Below are 17,374 nucleotides of genomic sequence, written 5' to 3'. Positions count from 1 at the left end.
AAATTCGATTATTGCTTTATATTGCTTTCTAAACATTGGCGTTTCCCCCCTTCCGAAAGTTTCAAAAAGTAATGATTCCCCCTCCCGAGTAAGAAAGAAAAAAAACTCTCCGATTTTCTTGTGAGTGTCCGGCAGTGGGGAGGACGAATGTGTGTATCTTGAGCGTCCAATTGGAGTCTGGTGGTACAGAAGTGCGAAGCGCTGTTCAAATATGCTCGGAAGCAAGCGGGCGGAGACTTTGGAGAGAGAGCGCAGACGCTGTCTTTCTAATCACTCGCTCGGTACGAAATGCTTGCGGGAGGGCCGTTCTTTTGGAGAGCGCTGTGCCGATCGCTTTCACTTCACATCACGTTACTCATAACAGCAACAACAGCGATCCGGCCGCCTCCTCTAATACATTCGCTGCGGCCCACGTTGCCGACTCGCTCTTGCTGATATCATTCTTTCTTGACCACTTACTAGACACGTGCTTTTATTTTTTCTTTTTATTTCTATTTACTTATATTGTTTGTTGTTTGTTAACGGACTGCCAACCGAACTGTTAACGACTTTCCGGACGGCCGTGTCATCGGCCGTCGGATGCAGTCCTGCCTCGAATATCATCATCAGCAACATCATCATCACCACCCACAGGGGGGATCACCCCATGTGACATTCCGACAGTTCTCACCTCACTCTTCATCGCCCCCTCACTCTATCAAAGAGGAGGAACCGTCCGGCGCCCTGACGACGGCGTCCCCGGCCTCCGGCAGCGGCGGCGGCCCCGCCGTCTCGTCCGGCGGCGGTGGCGGTTTCTGTGGATCCCAACACTGCTATTTGCCAGCCAGCAAAAAAGTGGATTCCTTGCCCCGTCTCGGGATGCTTGGAGGATCCACTCCCGGCATGTATTCGGTAAATATAACTTTTTATACACCCTACTTTTACCTTTCATTTCACCAGACTTCTTACCTCAAGTCCTAAACCTCACTTTTCCCATCCGACATCAAAAGATACCGTCCTAGGTTCCCAGAAACAATTTAAATTATACCCTTGATAAATTTTAAGTTATGTTCAACTCTAAATAAAGAAGTTCAAAATGCCTCCACAACAAAGCTTAAAACTTGTGTTTTGCATGCTTTTCCTCTTTATGAATAATTAATGCATCTTCAAAATTAAATTTCTTTTGCATTTTATGCCGCAAATAATATCCATATTTTGCATTGTTCTGAAAAAACAATTTTTTACTATGCAAATCCCTTCCTCTCATTCAAGATTTTTTTAAACTTTTAAATAGAGTGATAGAGTAGATACTTTTAAATAGAGTGATATTCATCTGGATGTAGTTTACATTTAATAATTTTAATTTGCTATAAAAAATTTATTTTGCTTTTTGCATTTCCATGCAATTCAACTTAATTACAAGCTAGGAGACAAAACCCTAAATCAAATTATAACTCTCAATTTAATTAATCTCTAGATTTAATCCAAAGTTAAATATTATGGAATAAAACAAAAATTCTGTATGTAACTTTTAAGATATTAAGATTAATTCAGCTTAAAAGTTTTTTAAAGCATTTTACAGCGTGTTAGGAGGTCGAATAATTTAAAAATCACAGTTTTTCTTTATCTTTATATTTGATTTAATAACTTAAACTAATTAAAAAAAACTTATGCAATTTACAAACGTAAATTTACTTCTTAAAAAAATAAATAAAATAAACACATAATTTATAATCAACAATAAAGAAATTTTTTTAAAATTTTAACCTTAAAATATTTCTCAACAGTAATTTTATTATTTTTACGCCCAAATATTTCTCTTTCTGAAAATACCAACTCACAAAATTACATCGAATTGAATTGAAAGTAAGTTGCTAAAAAACGTCATGCAAATGATTTCTTATTCACACAACCTAAAGGCTAAAGCGCTCATAATATTTTGCAATTTAAATATAAACCCCCAATTGCAGAGCTAACAATTTTTTCTTCTAAAATTCTTTACGAAGGTAATATATCAGCATCACTATTGTCAGAAAAAGCAAGCTAAGTAACGCGTAGTTGTTTAAAAATCCGATTCTTCTCTGCTTTTCCCGATTCACCTGATTAGCATTTGGCGAGATCATTCACTCCCCCCCCCTCTTACCACCTGATTGATCCCCCGCACCCTTTACCATCAATCCTGGTAACTGATCGTATTACGGGGGTCTACGCTCGACCTGTCCCCCAATACCCCTTTCACGCTAACGATCGTCAGGGTTTATGTTCAGAGATCGAAGTCACGGGTTCTTACTACACATCGCAGATACTTTTAACTCCTTTTTACTAAATCAACTTATTGGGAGAACATAGGATCTCTGGTTTTCAAATTGAGAACTTTCTAAGACATGTGCTTAAATGTTTCAATGTAAAATAAAATAAATCTTTCCTGTTGATTTGTTTAAACTTCTTTGTGAAACTAGATTTTTACCAGTTTTCATGTTTTTACGCAGTTTGGCTTTGGTTCGTTGCTGAGACGATTTTACAATTTTTTTGAGGTTAGATAAAATAAATCTAGCTTTCTGACCGTTGTACGAAATAAAATGTTTCTCGCAATTACTTTTCGTAACGATCGTTCCTCGTAACTTTCTTATATTCTAATCGAATGTTTCTCTTGATTTCTGCAGGAAAAAAAGAAATACGTATTAGTAAAAATTTACGCGTATTTTTGCAGTTTTAATGTCATTAAAGTTTAAAGTTTTTCTCGGTTGTTTGTTGGAATGATTTTAAAAAGTTTGAATGAATTGAAAATTTTGATGAAAGATAAAGAAAAAAACTTGCTATCTTATTATTCTCTTATGGGAAATCGAATATTTCTTTTAGTTACGCTGCGTTAAAATTCAATGTTTCCCAAGATTTTTTTACACAAATTAGGACAATTTTTACAGCTTAAATATTATGAAATTTAAATTTTTTTTATGATTAGTTGTAGAAAAGCCTTATGAGTTTTATTCAAAATATGAGAGGAATTATATTTATTTCCGTGTGATGATTCTCTTAATTACTCTGCATGTTGTGAGCCAATGATTCTGCAGATTTTTCTTACAATCATTTTACAAATCATTGAAAATTATTGTTTCTTGGAAGAAGTTCTAAGATGAATCAAAAAATTATAGGGAATTAAAAATAAAATAAAATAAAGCGTTTGTGCAAAATACAAAGCCTGGAGTTTCGTTTAATTTTTTTTTTCGCATGAAGGTGTGCTAATTTCAATGAAGTTCAAATGCTAATAAATATTTGAAATTCTGACTTTTTTTCACTTGTATGTGAAAGTTTTCTATTTTTAAGAATGAAGGAGTTCTATTTTTTGGGGGAGGGGGAAAATAATAATATTTTTACAGCATTATTTTTTAATTTTTTCGTAAATCATATTATTGCTTGTTGAAAATATATACTCTTTACTTGAGTACATATTTCGTGAAAATTGTTATAGGTTCGAATAATTTTTATCAAAGTTGAACTGAAAGTATAAATGGCAAATAATTATCTCATATTTCAGTGACAATTAGCGAAATTAAAGTGCAAATTATTATAATAATCATATTTGGAATAACGAAGAGAAATACGTTTTCAACTTCACGAGAAAATAAAGTTTAAAACTTTAAAATAGTATTGCTTCATATTGTGACAGTTTTAACAAAATATATCTTCTAGACTAATAGGTTTTCTTGTTTGCCGATTTGCTTAATGAAAATACATGTTACTAATAATAAAAAATAAAAATAAAAAAAACAAGGTAGCTTAATTTTTATTTTTTATCTATTTAAGTTTTTTTTTTAACTACAAATCCGTATTTGATAAAAATTATTATAAATGCTAGTTTTAAATATTTAGAAAGTACTTTGATAAATCCTTAAAAAAAATTTTCCTGAAAAGTATCTTACTAAGTTGTAATTTAATAATTCAAATTTAGTTTCAGTTAATTATGTTAATCATTTAATATTTTTCTTTTGAGGTGTTACTTCGATTCATTTTTGTGAAAAATTTAAGTAACATTAACTACCTAGATTTCTAGATTTCTGATGAATTTCAACTCTCATTTATTAGTATCAGTTTAAATGTGGTTTTTGTAAATTAAAAATAATTTTTGAAATATTATTATTAATAAAATTCTCCTTATTGTATTTTTCCTAAAAAAAAACTTTAGTTTTCAAATTTTGCGATGCGTACAAAAATGCGATAAATGCTTTTGAAATCGCAAAAACTATTTGTTACTTTGAATAGGTAATATGTTCTTCTTGTTTCTTTATCTTTAAGATTCTATCTAAGACATTGCTTTATCCATAGAATCATTAAAACCCTTAACTTTCATTTATTAATAAGCAAAAAGCATTACTTTTTTTTTAAAAAAAATCTTCTGCTTACATTATTGCAGGGAGAACAAATACGGCGAAATGAAAAAGTCGTGAATATTTTAGCCTAAAAAGAAAGTCACAATTTTTTCTTCATAATTGTTCTTTTTGGTCATATTTAAACAGTTATTTTACATGACCACAGCTTTAATTATTTAACTAAAACAATAATATCACTGAAACAAGTCCTTCATATTATTTTAATTAAAGAAATATTTCGACGAAAAATAAACAAATAATGTTTCTGGAAGCTGTGTTTTTCTTCTTTTAGGAAATTAAATTTTTACTCAAGTTGATAATTACATTTTTATCTGCCAACTTATTAAAATTTCTCCCAAAATCAGAATTTTTTCAAAACATCAATTTCATGTTACATAACTACCTTCAATCCCTCGAAAATATAACGCATTCCGTTTATATGCGCTGTTAGAAGTGTTTTTATTGTGAGTTTTTAAATATTACATTTTGGTAGCAAAAATTTTAACGATATCTTAACTACCATTTTGACGTTTTAGAAATTATTTCATGAAATTTATAAAAAGCAGACATTGCTATATTTAAATTAGTAGATAGAAACGCATTCTGCTCTTTCTTAAATATATTAAATATTTTATTAAAAAGTAATTTTTTTTACATCTATGCAATAGTATTGTATAGGAATAGACATTAATGATAAATTATACTAAAAAATGAAAGAAATTATTGTGATAAGGGCACTTAAATACGCCGCACTTTTTCCAATGGCGATATTTTTATATGATATTGTTCCTTATTATGTTTTCTATAAATGTACTTTGTTACTTTCACTAGATTATAGTGCACTAAGCTGACATCAAGTGTTTCACCAAAAAAACGCCCCCAAAAAACAATATCTTGGAACAATTTAAAATCATGACATCTTTTTATTTTGACTCAAACTTTTTAATTATTTTTAATAAAAAACACACTTCTCAAAAAATTTATTTTTACAGCTAAATATTATCATTGGTAATTACAAGTATTTTACTTTATAAGTTTCTGATAACTCAAAATTAATTAGAGTTTCTTAATTGCGCTCTTGTGCAAAAAAATTCGTCAATAGATTCCGCTCTTATATCTTTGTATCTTACAAATTTTTATCTTAACAACTGTAATATTTTGATTGATTTCTTTTTCAAACATTTGGGAAAGAAGGTTATTCTAGCTTGAGGTTACTAAAATTAATGAACACCCATCGTTGGATGTTTGAATTTCCAATTATTCCTTTAACGCAGAACAAGCTTAACACCTGATAAATTGAGCACGTAAATTTAGGATTTTTTTTGCTAACTCATTTCGATAGAAAACGTGAATTCACATTTCCTTTCTGGTGGTAAAGTCATGTTCTTCTCCTGAAATATACTGGTTGGAATTTTTTTTTTTGGCATTAATGTTTTTTTTTTTTTTATTCCGTAGAAAATAACTGAAAACAGAAAAATATAAAGAAACCACGTAGTTCAGAAACTGTTATGCATTAAATCTCAGAAATTTCATTACAGCATTTCAATCTTATTATTTCACTAGTTCAAATTTTACTTAATCCAAGTTTATTTTTCTCCGGAAGGACATTGATTTATCCTTTGCTTTATTACCTTTTGCTTCAAAACAGATAATAGAACTATGTATATCAGAAAGAATTACGTGTTAGTATTTTTATATCAATATTCCAATTTTATCTTTCGTTAGTTCTAAGTATAATAAATTTATTTAATAAATATTCTTGAATTACCTACCTAACTTTATCCAAATTTCCCCCCCCCCCCCAGAATAACGTTAATTCATCCTTTGCTTTCGCAAATTATGCTTCAAAACAGATAAGAAACCATGTACATCGGAAAGTGTTAGGTGTTATATCCTCATACTTTTATATCAATATTTACATTTTATCTTTCGTTAGGTCAAAGTATAATGAGTTTATCTATTAAAATATTCGTGAATTACCTACCTAACTTTATCCAAATTCATTGTTCCCCAGAATAACGTTAATTCATCCCTTGCTTTCTCAAATTATGCCTCAAAACAGATAAAGAAGCTATGTACATCGGAAAGTGTTAGGTGTTATATCCTAATACTTTTATATCAATATTTCCATTTTATCTTTTGTTAGGTCAAAGTATAATAAGTTTATCTATTAAAATATTCGTGAATTACCTACCTAACTTTATTCAAATTTATTTTCTCCCAGAATAACGCTAATTTATCCTTTACTTTCTCAAATTATGCTTCAAAACAGATAAAGAAACCATGTACATCGAAAAGTGTTAGGTGTTATATCCTAATACTTTTATATCATTATTTCAATTTTATCTTTCGTTAGGTCAAAGTATAATGAGTTTATCTATTAAAATATTCGTGAATTACCTACCTAACTTTATCCAAATTCATTGTTCCCCAGAATAACGTTAATTCATCCTTTGCTTTCTCAAATTATGCTTCAAAACAAATAAAGAAGCTATGTACATCGGAAAGTGTTAGGTGTTATATCCTAATACTTTTATATCAATATTTCCATTTTATCTTTTGTTAGGTCAAAGTATAATGAGTTTATCTATTAAAATATTCGTGAATTACCTACCTAACTTTATCCAAATTTATTTTTTCCCAGAATAATGTGATTCATCCTTTTCTTTATCACCTCATGATTCAAAACAGATTAAGAAATCGTGTAGATCGGAAAGAGTTAGACGTTAGATTTCAATACTTTTATATCAATATTCAAATTTTATCTTTCGTTAGGTTCGTAATAAGTTTATCTATTAAAATATTCGTGAATTACCTACCTAACTTTATCCAAATTTTATTTTTTCCCAGAATAATGTGATTCATCCTTTTCTTTATCACCTCATGATTCAAAACACATAAAGAAACTGTGTAGATCGGAAAGAGTTAGACGTTAGATATCAATACTTTTATTTCAATATTCAAATTTTATCTTTTGTTATTTTAAAGTACAATGAGTTTATCTATTTAAATATTTGTGAATTATCAACCTAATTTTATTCAAATTTATTTTTACATTATTTTATAATTTTTACATAAATTTATATTAACATTAATTCATTCTTTGGTTTTTTACCTTTTGCTTCAAAACAGTTAAATATAAAGAAACCATGTAGATCAGAAATGTCCTAATACTTTAATATCAATATTCCAATTTTATCTTTCTGAGTTCAAAGTGTAATGAATTTATCTAAAAAAATATTCAGGAATTATCTACCTAACTTTATCTGAATTTAATTTTCTCTAGAATGATAATAAAGTTACTTTCCTTTTCATTCCAAAGAGAATTGGATATACTGTCATGTTAAACAAAATAAAAATAATAAAAACTAAATAAATAAACAGCGAAAAGTTAAATTATAATTGATACGTTTATGTTTTACATTTGTAAATTTAACTACGAAAGTTTGAAAGTATTGCTATTTAATGCTATATCTTTCCAAAATACTTTCTTCTATGTCTTTGTTAGTATTTTATTTACTAAAGAAATAATAATCCTACGTAATCGCTTAAAATCATCAGAAATGAAATTATTTTTAGAATATAAACTAACTTTACTTCATAGCAAATAATTCAACCATACTATTTCTTGTTAAGGTAGATTTAAATAGACATTAGGGTATTATATGATTAATAGTTAACAGTTATACTTAAATAATTGCTAACATATAATTGTAATATTTTGTGTATAATTTGACTGTTGAAAAATCTTTATTAAAAATTTTTTAATAATTTATATTTACGTGATTTACTTAATAATTTAATACTGTTTGTTTTCTTCATCTGAAAAAAAAAAACAGTTTGCAGTAATAAAATATATAGAAAATAATTATCTTACATGCGAAAATAATTATTAATTAGTGCTTGTTAAAAAACTAAACTACAATAGTAATTTTTGAAACGCATCCAAAATAGGAGTTTATGAAAATTAATTATTGTTTTTTAAATCTCAAAGTTGACTAAATAGTAGTTTTTAGTTAGTTTTACAATAAATTTAAAACATTGTATAAATTTTATCTTAGTGCGCAAAAACTACAAAGTTTCAAGCATTATCATCAGCCGAAAAAAATCTAATCTCACAAATATAATTATACTCTTTACCATTACATTACAATATTAAAAATAATTATTAATTGAAAATAATTAGATATATTGTTTAAATTAATGCGTTACTTGTCTATGATATATTTTAGTGTTTTTGATTTTATGCCTCAAGATATTTCATGACTGGACTTCTGTGAATTAAAAAGAAAATGTATTTTTAAAAATCTGTGATTCAGAATTTATGTTACTTCGATTTGAGGGCTATAAATTAAATCACCCTTTTATTTTCTTTCAGCTTGCCCTATTGAACTCAAGTTTAATTTAAAACTTTGAAGCGCTTTGAAGCAATTTCAAACTTTTTTTTATAAAGTTTATTTGTTTTTCTTTTAAGTACTGCTGATTATAAATTTAAAAAAAATACCTAAGGCTATAGAATACTTATGCTGATCTTATTTATATGTTTTAAAGTTAAACTAACGTTACATATTGCACTCAGAAGCCTGGAATCAACTTTAACATCAATAGAGCTTATGTTAATTTCCTTTTCATTATAAGCACAGACATTTGCTTCTTCCAGAGATTTTGTCTTCGAAAACATCAAAATTTAAAAATTAATTTTGTGCATATTTAATCATTAATATCTCTTAGCATGAAAAGAATAAAAAAATGATAAATTAAAGATACGTATATTTTTTTAAACTTATTTCAGATATTTTATTATATTTTATAGTTAAGTTAACCGAAATCCTTTCACTTGTGCATTGTTCACCGTTGTGTAATTTTGTTTTCTTAAATCGTTTTTTTAATTCTTATTTTTTATATCTTAAAAAGTCTTCTGAACGAAAGTGTTTCGTTTCAGGTAATAAATTGAGACATTTTGATTTAAAAATTTTTAAGTTTTATTAGAATTTTTCGTAATCATAAGCTCGTTGGCGAAATTTTAAAGCATATTTAAAGTGATAATCATAAAATATTTGTTTTATTATTAATCGAATAGCTAGGTAACTTTTTGTCCTCTGATTGGACAGCTTTCTAATGATTTCACAGGGAGAAGTAATTTTAAAGTACTTTAACTACAATTTTTCCATAAAATAGCAAACGATTTTTTTTATTTTTTATCGAAGTTGATAAAGAGAATCATCTTTTTCAAAACCCATTAATTCAGTCGTTAAAATTTGTAACTTAAAACAACATATAACTTAATTTTGTTTTCATTTGCTTAGTTTTAATCTTTTTGCCTTTAATAAATAATTTATTTGTTTCGCGGTTCTTATTCAAAAAGGAATTTAAATAAATATTTATCATTCTTGTGTCAATTGTAAGTAATATTAGAATTATCTAACTTTATTGATGTCTGTACGATGATATTCCAACTTTGACATAGCAAAAGTAAAGCAATTCTTAAAAACCTAATATCTGTGTCTTATCGCAATAATTACCTAAATGAATTATCACTTTTTTATATTATTTAAAAATACGCATTTTTTTCACAATGAAGTACTTGTTTCTCAACTAACAAAGTAAAAACAACTCTTTTAAATGCTCTTTAAAATTTTTTCTTTTTCTCTGATATTCGATATTATTTAAAAGGTATATAGTTTTCATGAAAGTACATACAATTATTTATAACTTTATTAATTTTAATTCAACTTATTTGTTTGTGTAAATTTATTTTTTATGGAATTAAAGGACAATTCTTTAATGCTGCTGGGTGATATCTTTAGAGTAGTCTTTATTAAAAAATAATTACATTGCAAAAGCGTCATATTATTTCAAATCTAAGTATGCATATAGTTTTAAAACAAAAGTTTCTTTCTGAACTAATTTTCAAATTTAACAAAATAAAGTATAACACTTTTTAGATAGTTTTTTGCTATCACCCAATTTTGTGTAAAATGTCAACGTTTCATCCTTTTTGGGTAACATCATAGCATACCTGTAAAGTTGTCGAAATTCGATTTCAGCTAAAATTAAAGGATTAAACTAATGTCAAAATAAAAGAACGCCTTATATTGTAAACACTACAAGTATATTAAAAATGGATATTGCATTTCTTAAGCTAAGCAATAAAAAATAAGCCTGAAAAATAATCTTCATAAGAAAAAACTTTCTTTTCCAACCAGCTATTTTATAATTAATTAAAACTCCATCGGCTATTTTAACAAAATAGTTTCTTCATTAAGTATCCTCTTTTTAGTAATTTTAATATGACGCAGTGTAAAATTAACTTTTATAATTATGATGTTAAAACTGATTTAAATTTAAGAAGCTTTTATGTGGATTTTAAATACCATATGGTAAATATCATTTACTATATAATATTTTCAATCAACATAGTACCGCAATAAAATATGTTGTCCAAGAAATTTATTTGAGGAGGAACTTGAATATTACCATGAAAGGAACCATTAAAGGAACTTGAATATTACCATGATATTTTTAAAGCCATATATGTTTTATGTTAGCAATTTTCTCTGTTTGTTTGCAGTTGTTTTTGTTAACAACTTTGTGTTATCCTTTGATAATGCTTTGAAGTAAAATATTTTTTCAACAAGCCATCGTTTTCCAACTAATTTCTTTCACTTTTACTACGCTTCACTTATTAGAATTATCTTTATTATACGAAATTGTTATGATTGAAGGAAATTTTAGTTTTGGTATCTTTTCAATAAGAAAAAAAAACCGTTCTCTATTAAGTTTATTAAACTAAGTAGAAACAGCTTTTTCAAACATAGCTTTACAGCAGTCTTCATTAAACAAACTTAAATGCTAGCATGCGATTGAACATGATAGCAATATATTTTCGCGACGAAACATCGTCACTTAAATTATTTTATTCCTAAATAAATTAAAAACACAACTCATTCTTTTGCTTTGTGTTACACTTTTTTTGTGTAATCTGCATTAAACAAAATTCTTAAATAAGTGTATTTTTCAGAAGTCTTATATCTTTCGATAAAAAAAATTTTTTAAAAAATAATAAAAACCAAGTCATAACAATATGTCGAAGCATAGGGTGACAGATGTCTTCATTAAATAATCTAAAATGTTACCATGTCATAATGTTTGTATAGAAATATGTTTTCTGAACTAAATATCTTTTCTCAAGTTATTTATCAGCAAATAAAGTGCGAACACAACTCTATTATTTGCTCAGTTATAAGAAAACTTTTTAGAGTTATCTTCATTAAACAAAGTAATTTCAAAGCAATAAATTTTTTTGTATGTTTTTCTCATTCAAATAACTTTATTATTCAAGAATTAAAATTGTTTTCATTAAATGAATGAACTTAATGATTGCCATTCGATATTATTTAAAAGCAATATAGATTCTCAATAAAGTAAACTCTCTTTTTCACTCTCAAGTAACTTTGTGAAACAAAGTAAAAACAACTCTTTCAAGAGTAGTGTGCCACACTTGTTAGAGTTGTCTTCATTATCTTAGAAGGGGAAAGGGGTCTTTGAATTTCAAGTGGCGTTATTTAGAATATTTTGTTCTTTCCCCTCTTTCCTTATCTGAATTGTTCACGAGACCACAAGAAAAAGTTGTTTGGTACAACAGCTTTGCAAAAAATGGACTCGTAGCTTTCATTAATGATACTTCTAAAAAAAACTCGGCTTTAGTAACACTTACTCACACAACATGTAGAAGTAAACGTTTATTTTTAAATCTTGGCGTCGGCAGCGCTTCTGTGTTTGAAGAATGTGTGTTCCGTAAAAATGTATATATAACATTTGAAAAAATGGCTTTGTTTCCATCTTTATATTCTACACTTGTTTTTTGCAAAAATATTTGCGAAATTTTTTTTTTTAAATTTTTCTCTCTTATCACTTGATTAGAAATAAACACACCAATTTATGTATTGGAATTTTGCTCTAGCTATATTCCATTAAAAAGCTGTTTTTTATTAAAGCATGGTTTTTTTCCTGTTTCACGATGAGAATTGTATTTTTGTTCCATTTATAAAAGAAAATTTCTTTATTTTAGCAAATTGAAATGCCGCAAGTTAAGCAAATTATTTTTCTTTGTTACAGTTGCTATTTATGGATATTTAATAGGTTTTCATTATTAATATATTTCGTTTATATCATCAATATGAATTGGTAGATTAACATATGTCTTTTACTTAATTTATGCTTTATGCACTTTGGGAGCATGCCGTGAGTTTAGTTTTTTAAAACTTCATAACAATTCTTTTTCAATCGTGTTTAAATGATACTGCACTGTTTAAGAGATGGCTAAACAATGCATGCATAAATAGTCCCATTTTTTAACAAATTCACTGAAAAAATTTTATTTTCCTAGTGGATCACTAGCACTTAAGTATTACTTAAATCTCGTTTCATGATTTTACTCTAACTAAATCATTGAAAATAATTTTGTGTATTAATTTCATATTTCTAAAGTTGTTCTTTGAAGTATGTTAAACATCATTTATAATTTACATCGTCCATGTAACTTTAAAATGCGTTATTATTTAGAAATGATTATTTTCTGAATTAAATTTTAATAATTGAAAAACGAAATTTATTTTTAGAATAGACAAAATTATAAGTGAATTTTTGTGAAACTGCCTTTAAATTTAAGTTTATGGTCATAAAAACATTGCGGTGTGCGTTAACGGTTACAAGTTGTATTATTTTACTCTGCGAGATTTATTCGGTATGTAATTGTAATGGTAAGATGCGATACTTACCGTTACAGGTAACCGACACTTGTTTGAATTAGGGATGATATGTTATTAGAGACTAATAAATGGGAAAAATTTCCTAAATTATGTTATGCAATTTTTTCTCTCGCATTTTCCCAGTTCCTTTATTAAATTTTCATGTGAAAAAAAGTTTTTAAATTTGATGGTAAATGTGGTTTAATACAAATGGGATTAAAAAAATCGCAGTGATTTTTACTTCTTGCAAAGAATATCTATTTTAGTGAATTTAAAACCACGAAAGTTAAATTAAATTTCCTTTTTTTATGACATATGCTATTTTTAATTGTGAAAATATTAGAAAACTTTTTTTTCGTTATTAAGAAAATAAAAATTCAAAAATAAATAAAGAAATATGAATAAAAATTATGCAAATAAAAAAAAATTTCTATTCCGTTCATATGGTAATGGTTTACCGAAAACTCTGGTTTTCAAATTATAGTTCCTATAACCACAAATAAAAATTACAAAACTGATTAGTAAATTCGACCGAATAAATGGTTTTCATGTTCATACCATGCTCTAAAGTAATTACCAAATGTTATGACGTTTGCTAATTTTTATCCCATATTATAAAATCATATTTTATTGTTAATTTTTCAATAGCCATTACCAAAGAGCTTCGGTGAAAATTACGGAGCTATTTGGTGTTCTCATAGAGCTAGAAACGTGATATCCGTTATCATGTTCTGGTAGTTTTGATCATAATTTTTTTCTTGGTGTGGAAATCTATAAGTAACTAAATACATTTTCGAAATTACTTTGAATCCCTTAGAATACTATTAGTATTTTTATTGCTTGAGCAGGTACCCAATGGTATATTTGGTAATAAATTAATCACTTTTTCCTTATGATTTAATTTGTGTAATTTCTTCAGAGTCTTATTTTAGTGTCAAATGTTTTAAATCTGATACATTTTTCTCAATATAGTTTGCGTTTAATTCGCAGACAGAACACCAGTAAGCAATTAGGAATCCCAAAGTCATGTGGGAATGACATTCTAAATACACTAAACTGTCTCTGTATAACTTTTCAATTCTCAGAAAGGCGAAATATTCTCTCACATTAAGAAGGGGTGGGTCAGAACGTTTTTTTTTATTCGATTTAGTGTCGTGCCAGTGGACGCTCTACTTAAATGTCTCAGAGCCTACTGTTCATAGATGAAGTTTGCGTGACAGCAAAAGAAAGAGTATTTCATAGAAGGCAAGAAATAGAAACCTGTTATTTTCACAGAATTGGTCGATGAATCGCATGTTTTGGAGAAGAAAAAAAAATTGGGTGTTATGACGTTTTTAGCCTTTTTAGACGTTATCTCAATTAATAAATAGTTAAGATAAATTATTAGCTCCTGTGATAGTCAACTTCTCCATTGAAATTATAAGATGTCACTTTCCGAACAAAAGTATTAATTTGTATATTATTCTGTCCTCTCCTTATTAATAAGCTTCTTTTTTTCTTGAATAGTTGAACGATGTTTTTACTAATTACAGCACTTAGTGTCACTAACATTTTTGCCAGTTGAAAAAAAAAACTAGTAAAAGCTACACAGTGTAAGTGCTAGAACTATTTGAAAATCTTTAGTTTGTAAAGAATAGTAGTTTTTTAATTTGTTAAAAAAAGTGACGAACAATTTTAAAAGATAAACTGCAAGTCAAGATTAAACTTTTAATTGTGGCTGGTTTTGTTTATTGTACTTTTTCTTTTGAAAGAAAATGTTGTTAAATACTTGTAGAACATAAGCTTAAAAAATGTAACAAAAAAGGGGTAACACAGAAAAAAATTACACCTTTAAAACAGGATAGTAAGGAATATATATCCAAAGATGCTTTCAGGGAAAAAACTATATGAAATGAAATCATTGAAGATTGTTTAATACTTCTGTTGCCAAATGCATAAAAATAGTTCATTACTATACGTTTTTTTCATACTAATAACAACATAATATGTTTGCAAGAATCTAAAATAAATTATAAAATCCAAACGTTATCGATTTTATCTCGTTATCGATTTTTATTTATATTTTTTACATTAATAAGCATTTTCAGTTAATTGTATTTCAACTCTATTTGTCAAATAACTCAGTTCGCAATCAGACCTTTTTGTGTATCATAAAATCCAAAACGTATTATTGACAAGTTTTATTCAATGTCAAAATCATTTCTTAAATTAACAAGTGTTTAACTTACATCTTTTAAGAGAAAGTTTATCTTAACCTTTTTTAAATCGATTGTAAATAAAATGACAAACATTTTGAAATAAGCACTTAATAGTTTTATTTTTATCGGCAACTTTCTAATATCTCTAATTTAAACTGTATAATACCCGCTCAGAAGAGTCACTCGAAATAATTTCGAAACTGTCGTTTTCTTGAAATTCAGAGCAATCTTCTGGTTTGGAGAATTACTCAAAACCTCTTAATTGGGATCCATGGCAATTTACTCGCTTTATACCTTTCTCGCGATTTGTTGTAATTCTCCTAAGAGCTTGTATTTAACAATCATCGGTCGTGTAATATCATACTCGAAAATATGTTTCACTCCTTTAAAGCCAGCCAATAAGTGATGCGGTAAAATGATCTAATTAATTCTCCGCGATTTGAATATGGAGCGAAAAATGTGAGTTTCCATTATCGGTTTGATGTTAAGCTATCAATGTTGCTTTCTCGTAAACCGCTTGGGCCATTATTGCTGATAATTGAGACTAGGTCGCTTTGGGCCTGGCCACATGGTCTTTTCCTCAGGGGAGTATCGTAGCCCGCCCAATTAACTGATTAATGGGCTTCTTGGACTATTACTTTATTCCTTCCGTTTTACGTTTCGATACGCATTGAGTATTTGGGAGGGATTTGCAACTCACGGGGACACTTGGAAGGTTTTACGCAACATTACCTGTTTTTAGACCGACATGTGAAACCTTATAAGAAGAAGTCGTACTATAAGAAAATGAATAAATTAGGGAACTTTCAATTTTTTGCTGGAATAAATCTTTTTGCCTTCAAATAGTAATTTGTATACAAGAGCTAATTCTTTTTTTTTCTTCACTTTCAAAATTTGAAAATATTCTCACGTTTTGAAAAAATCACTTTGTTTTAATGTTTTTAATATTATTAAATATTAACCAAGACACCTTCGTGTTTTCAAATATTCATTTCAATAACATTTTTGTAGCGAATTAGTCTTTAAATTATGAAACTGTTTAAAGTTTTTTATACGTTTGTGTTAATTTATTTATACATTTATGGATACTTATTATTGATGCGCTTATAGGTACTTCCTACTTGAAAGCTTTTTAAAATATTTAAACGCATTTATTAGCTACTACTACAAAATCTTTGGGCACAGCCAATGAAAGAAAAATTTGAGAAAAATCTATAACTTTCCCTAATTTCTTAAAGCCTTTTGGTACCTTTTGCTTAATTTCTGAATGTCCTTTAATTTTTAGTAATTTTTAGCAATTTGAAGGTAAAGCCTAATTTCTTACGAGTATAAAAACTTATTTATTTGCTTTATAATGAACTTGCTAGCAATACTTTTGATACTTTTATAAATTTTTCCTTTCATTCACTTAAACATAACGAAGCTTATTTTATTGTTTAAGAAAGCATGTAATTTATAGAATATTAATGAAATGTTTTATTTTACTATTACGGTAATTTATTCTCCATTACTAAAACGGAAAAATGCTACTTGATTACTTATTACAGGTTGGGATTTTGGTAACCAGAGATTTTTGCAGTGGTACGAGCTCATTGTTTTCTTAAGCTTTATTATAGTTTAGATATTCCTATTTAAATGTACGTTTTATCCGTTATTTTTTAAAGATTGACTCGTGATATAGATTTCCCTTGCCTCAAAGATCGTTTATGAACAAAAATTATTTAGAATTTTCTAATTTCATTGTACATCTACAAATTATTGTAATATTCTAACATAAATGTATAATCTGCATCTGAATTAGCTTGTATAAGTTGTTTGCTAACTTGTGCAAAATCGTTAATTTGCAAAATCGTTTAATATGCAATAAATAATAATTGTTTTTTTTTTCTATGATTTTTACAAGATACCAAGTTAGTTTAATTATTGACTGATGTTACTTTGTTTAGCTACGTTTTTTATTGTGTATTAAACAGTATTTTGTATGAAACAGTGTTCTATTTTTTTAAGGAGTTCGATAGGGTTTTTTTTGTTTTGTTATGAATTTAAAACATAAATCATCCTTACATTAATGATAATTTCA

At 27.5% G+C, this 17,374-nt stretch overlaps 1 protein-coding gene across 7 annotated transcripts in view; it reads left to right on the top strand.

Annotated features, from left to right (window-relative positions):
* Positions 1-17,374, top strand: part of LOC107449700 (zinc finger protein rotund) — a 558,914-nt gene that overhangs the window by 243,258 nt on the left and 298,282 nt on the right. For 3 of the 7 annotated variants that reach the window (XM_071187671.1, XM_043043922.2, XM_021147833.3), the window contains exon 1: positions 3-891. The exons of the other annotated variants lie outside the window; for them this stretch is intronic. In XM_071187671.1, coding sequence (XP_071043772.1) covers positions 580-891 — 312 coding nt within the window. In that variant the 5' untranslated portion in view covers positions 3-579. Of the gene's footprint in view, positions 1-2; positions 892-17,374 lie in introns of those variants that run through there. 7 annotated transcript variants of the gene reach the window in all.

Source organism: Parasteatoda tepidariorum, chromosome X1, assembly GCF_043381705.1.
Source record: "Parasteatoda tepidariorum isolate YZ-2023 chromosome X1, CAS_Ptep_4.0, whole genome shotgun sequence".
In the NCBI taxonomy this organism is placed as follows: Eukaryota; Metazoa; Arthropoda; class Arachnida; order Araneae; family Theridiidae; genus Parasteatoda; species Parasteatoda tepidariorum.
Note: the sequence above shows the minus strand (reverse complement) of the source record. Positions and strands in the feature narration are given on the sequence as shown.